We start from the raw sequence: 5,932 nt of genomic DNA on the forward strand, positions 1-5,932 counted from the left end.
ACAGTTAATGTTGGAAGATCCAAATATTGTTTGCTTAATATCAGATAGTATCTTGCACTTCACCAAGGCCGTTGCGGACAGTTTAAACCTTCATAGGCTTGTTTTAAGGACTGGAGGAGTTTCTTCATGCTTGGCTTATGCTGCCATCCCACTTCTGCAAAACAAAGCTTATTTTCCTATTCAAGGTATTTTCTTATCTTCATTCGTTGAATTATTTATTACCTCATCGGTTTAAAAAAGAATGATCTAGTTTAAGTTGACATGGAGTTTCAGAAAATATTAAAGAAGACTTTTCAATTATGTGGTTCTGAACTAAAATTCTATCATATGTTCTTCAATATCGAGAGACACCATCGATAAATTTGACGTGATAAAACGCAATTCCATTAATTTTCAGTTCGTTCTTGAATATACCGAAAAAGTGCATCTGTATATTTGATTAATATTCATGAATATTATGTCAAGTAAAATATCGATGGATAACAGAGTATGTCCATAGGTATTTTTCATGAATATTATGTCAAGTTGATAACCAATTTCTTAGATAAAGCATATCTTTTTAGTACCTGTATGTCCAACTTACCACAGAACAAAGTGTTGCCTGAAACAGTTCGTTCTTGTGTCACATCTTCCATTTTGCATTGATACTATCGACGCCCACACATTTTTTTTTTTTGTTTTTTGATGACTCGTGAACCTCATCCACATGCACTAAAAGTTGCCTGAAAAACAACTCATCTATCTGACTCTCTCTCTCACTTACCTTTTCTATTGATCTGTTTTAGTACGATCAAGAAAAAATAACATGAATTTAATATGGCACTTCAAATAATACTCCCTCTCATTCATATATTTTTCGAGTTTTGAGATTCAAAAATTAAGTACTAGGCCCCTTTCACTCGCATTTTCCGGCTTCTTCCAGCAGCTTGATGTCACAAGACCAAACTTCTATCTCTTGGCTAGACACAAAACCACCTAAATCTGTAATTTACGTCAGCTTTGGAAGTGTTGCAGCAATAGAAATTAATGACTTTCTTGGGATTGCTTGGTGCTTGGCAAACATCAATTACCCATTCTTGTGGGTCGTTAGGCCCGGATTGATTCGTGGCTCAGAATGGATCGAATGGTTGCCTAGTGAGTTCTTGGAGACAGTGAATGGAAGAGGACACATTGTCAAATGGGCTCCTCAGCAACAAGTATTGGCACATCCTGCTGTTGGGGCATTTTGGACGCACAATGGATGGAATTCAACATTGGAGAGTATATGTGAAGGGGTACCAATGATTTGTATGCCATGTTTCGGTGATCAAATGGTGAACGCAAGGTACGTTAGCCATGTTTGGAAGGTAGGGGTGCAATTAGAGAATGACTTGAAGAGGATGAACATTGAAAATGCAATTAGAAGGTTGATGGAGGAGGAAGAAGGGAAACAAATTAAAGAAAGAATGTTAGAGCTGAAGGAGAAGGAAAATTCATGTTTAAAGCCAGGAGGCTCTTCTTATGAGTCTCTGAGGAGCCTTACGAGTTACATCTCATCATTTTGATCATGTTTATCTTCTGTTCATGGACGCTCATTTCATCTTTATTTTGTGTCGATCTACAATTAATTTGACAATTGTTAGTTGCAAATAACTTAGTGTTTTGAAGACTGACAAAGTTGCATAGAACATGTTGTGTCAACGTGATTCAACTTCATCTAATATGACTGGAATGAGGAAAATATTAAAGAGTACAAAGTCGCAATCAAGTAGGAGTCCATACGAAGTCACATTGAAGAAGGATTCCATAACGTAGTAGGAAGCATAGTTTAACCGTGTAAATAAAGTTGAGTTGAAGAAGGTTTTGAGAAATTCAAGTCTACAAATAGGGTGTGATTTTCTTCTAAGAATTTTGCGCACTTACATAGAGAGATAATCAAAACACCATCAAAGAATTTTTTAGAGAGTTTTGTATTTTACTTGGGAGTGCTGCGAGTTTGTGAGAATAAATGTAAGATTATAGTTAATAGTAATTGACTGCAATTGAGTGTTGAGTGTAAGACGAGTCTACCAAGTTGGAGAATCTTGGAAGACTTTTAGAAGGCTTAAACCTAAGGTTTTTGTCTTGGGTAAAAAGGGATTAGAGTTTATAATTCCTTAGATTACATAGGTGTGGAATCGTTGTGTAGTTTGAAGTGGTGATAAATAATACGAAGTTGTGAACTGATTATTATTTACAAAATTATTTACCACAATTATCAAATGTTAGTACGTGTTCCTTTACTGAATTAAGGAGACCATAATTCCAACAATTGATATCAGAACGAGGGTATCTTAACAAGAGTCTAATAACTCAAGATAAGATCACAATGAGTTCTGCACCTCCTATTGAGCATGGTCAAGGTCAAAACATCAACATACCACCACTCTTCCATGGTCAATACTACTCATGGTGGAAAGCTAGAATGGAAGACTTCATTCAAGCTGAGATTATGAACTATGGGTTAGAATTACTGATGGACCTCTAACTCCAACCATCAAAGATAGTGAAGGAAACAATGTTCCAAAACCTAAGGAACAATATGGAGATGCTAAGACTGGGCGCCGGACCGGAACGGAATTACCGGACCGGAACGGGATGGGTTGACCGGTTTGTTGACCGGTACCGGGATGAACCGGACCGGAATTACCGGTACGGATACACGGTTTCATCCCGTCCCACTATATATCGGAACAGACCGGAATGGAACGGGATGGGATAAATGGAACGATACATCTAGCTATTTCAAAAAATGATAAAAATTTTTTTAGTTATTTTAATTTTTTGAAATACAAAAATATTAATGTTTTTTTATTTTTCTATGTTTAAATTAATAGTTTTGAAATTTATAATGTAGTTTTACTTAAGTTTATTTTAAAGATATTTTTTTTTAATTTTTACTTATTAAGTTTGCAAGTTAAGTTTAATAAAGTTTTTTTTAAAAAAAATGTTTTTGAGCTTAGTTTTAAATATTTGAATCTTTTGAAGTATGCAAGTTAAGTTTAAAAAAGTTTTTTTTTTTAAAAAAATGTTTTTGAGCTTAAGTTTTCAAGATTTGAATCTTTTGAAGTTTATAAGTTATTACTTATTAATATGTTATAACTTATAAGTTATATTTATAACTTATAATTTAAATAACTTAAGTTTGTAATTTTAAACAATTAAATAAAAATAAGGATAAAACAATGACACAAAGTCACAAATTAAAAAATATAAATCCAATATTCCAATTTATTTAAATTTGTATTACAAATTACAATTTACAACTATTAGTAGAGTGCATAGTTTACGCAACCACCTTCTAGGAAGGGTTTTGTTTCAACTTAAGTCTCAAATGTAATACTAATAGTTGTATAGTCCTGTAAATCCTTTTCTAACTCAGCTATAGACTGACCGTAATCAACTACTAGTCTTGGTAAAGCTCGTTGACGATCTTGAAGTTCCATGCCATCTTCACTACCACATCCAATGGCTGAATCTATGAAAAGTTCAAATTGACTATCCAACTTTGGAAGTCCTTGATTTCTCCGCTCAGCATTTATCCAATCTCTAAACAACATCAATATCTCCAAACTGTCTTCTGCTAACGAATATCTGTGGTCTCCAATTTGAAATCTTGCCGCGCTGAAAGCTGCCTCCGAAGCAACTGATGATCCTTGAATTGCAAGCACGTCCTTCACCATCCTACTAAGTTTTGGAAATTGAGTTCCATGAGCCCTCCACCAGTTCAATAATTGTGGTATACCTTCATCGTTTGTAATATTATCTGAATCTTGTTCAAGATATTTAGCAAATTCACATTTATTAGAAGAGTCAAGACCAAGTTTATGTTTCACTCTACCATGGGCACCTACTGAGGCATAGACATTTGAGGATTTTCAACATTATCTAAGGAACAATATTTATCATACATTTCTTTAGCAAGTAATTTTATACTATTTTGACATGTTACCTGTTGCTTCCAATTGCACACGCAAGTGTACGTGGTCGCGCAAGTAATATAGATTCTTAAAGAAACGAGTTATCGTTCCCAAGGGACTTATGATTAATTTATATTTACCACTTAATTCTACAAATAAAAGTAAAAATAATCTTTTCAACGAGTTGATAATTAATTGTTAACTACTACTAATTATGAACTAAATGAGAGTAACTAATTGTGAACGAATTTTGATATAATGCTTCTAGCAAGTTTAAAGCAATCCCAAGGCTGCAACATGTATTGAATCTCATGTATCATGTTATAGGCTTAGAACTAATTTCAGTTGTCAAGTTATTGGTTTACAGGGTTAATTGTATGAGTCGGGCTACACACCTCTAGTCGCCTACTCCAATTAGCTATCTAACTACATCGTTGAGCAGGGATAAATCGACTAACTGGAGAGCATTTATATTTCATCCTGTTACGTAACCAAGTGAGTTGTTCGTCCGGGCGTCACTCCTGAACACAAATCACCTCGACTTAACGGGTCGATCAATCTCTCTATATTCTCTGGTCTATCTAACCTCTCCTCTCTCGATTTTAAGGTTAAACAATAAATTTATCTCTAGATGGCCAGTCAAGAAATACTAAAACAAGAATATAGAAGTAACTTATTGTAACGACCCTAAAAACGAACTAGTGAAACTAGAGCCTCACATGTGAGTTTGGAGTTGAGAACTTGATGAAATGATGAGAAATGACCGTGACGTCCGGAAACTAATCATTTGAACTAGTGAGTTGTAAGGATCAAATTTAAATGGTCATATCTTTTAGCTCAAAATGAATTAGGTGGACCTTTACCTATCCAATTAAAGGTCTCTGAGTCCTCTTTCCAACGCCACCGAGTTTGCCCAATTTCGACCTTGGAGTAAAAAGTTATGCCCTAAATATTGAAGTACTGTCAGACTGAAGAAAAGGGCGAACTAAGATGGGAAGGGGCAAAATTTTTAAGTTAAGACTTTATGGGTCCTTAGTCCTTTTCCAAAATTGACCCTATGCTATTTTATTCTTTTCCTAGCAACTATAAGACCTTTTTATGATTTAATTCCTTTCATTTAAGTCACTCCTCTTAGAATTTCCAAAATCATTCCCTCTCTCAAATATTTCTCTCTAACTTAAGGAAGAAGAGGAGTTGGAGCTAGGGTTGAAAATTTCGAGTGCTTCTTCTTCAATTTTCGTGGGTTTTCAACTTAGAGGTATGGGGATCCTTATCCTTGATTATTCTTTCTTTCAAGGAACCCAATCAAAAGATTTTCTAGGTTTTCAAATACACAAAAAAAAAAAACCTATTTCGATTCTAGCATGGGTTCTTGCATCAAAAGGTTTTAAATGATGATTTATATGGTTATTAATGATTATTAATGGTTTTTAGAAAGAAATCCCCATGAACCCATGTCTTCTCAAATTCTCTAAATTTGGCCTAAAGTGGGTGTATTGATATTGTGTAATTGATGGACGAGTATTGTGTAGATTGTTGTGGACTGTTCATATATGTATTTATCTATGTGGAATTATTAAGAATTGTTAGTGAATTGAAGGATGTGGGATGTTAGCCTTGAATGGGCAAAATTGTGAATTGGTCTTCATGTTGATTATTGGCGTACGCTTAGCTTAGCTTGTATAGTTGAATGTTGTTATTATCATTGTTATTGTATTGTTAATTGTTGGAATATGAGGATGATGAAGATAGCCATGGAAAGAGGGTAAGTTGATCAAACTTGATAAATATTGTATAATTGGCATGGAATTGAGTATTGTGGCTTATGGCCTTTGAAAAGGGTGGTAAGATGGCTTGATCTCTTAGTATTAATATAATTGTTATTGGTTGGTTTGATCCACCTTTGGTGGAGGTGGTTATTTGTTGTATTATTGTGAATTGAGGCCATGAAGGGCATTATGTGAATGTTATTATATTGTTGTATTATTATACAC

General features: G+C 34.3%; 2 protein-coding genes across 4 annotated transcripts in view; one reads left to right on the forward strand and one right to left on the reverse strand.

The window, feature by feature from the left end:
* The window catches only part of LOC125859453 (UDP-glycosyltransferase 76B1-like), a 25,365-nt gene extending 23,758 nt beyond the window's left edge, over nt 1-1,607 (forward strand). Inside the window, exon 3 of the mRNA XM_049539222.1 lies at nt 1,325-1,607. Within this exon, the coding sequence (XP_049395179.1) occupies nt 1,325-1,544 (220 nt within the window). The 3' untranslated portion in view covers nt 1,545-1,607. The remainder of the gene's footprint in view (nt 1-1,324) is intronic.
* Nucleotides 1-5,932, reverse strand: part of LOC125859451 (7-deoxyloganetic acid glucosyltransferase-like) — an 80,428-nt gene that overhangs the window by 19,339 nt on the left and 55,157 nt on the right. The gene's annotated exons all lie outside the window — the stretch shown is intronic.

Source organism: Solanum stenotomum, chromosome 3 (genome assembly GCF_019186545.1).
Source record: "Solanum stenotomum isolate F172 chromosome 3, ASM1918654v1, whole genome shotgun sequence".
In the NCBI taxonomy this organism is placed as follows: domain Eukaryota; kingdom Viridiplantae; phylum Streptophyta; class Magnoliopsida; order Solanales; family Solanaceae; genus Solanum; species Solanum stenotomum.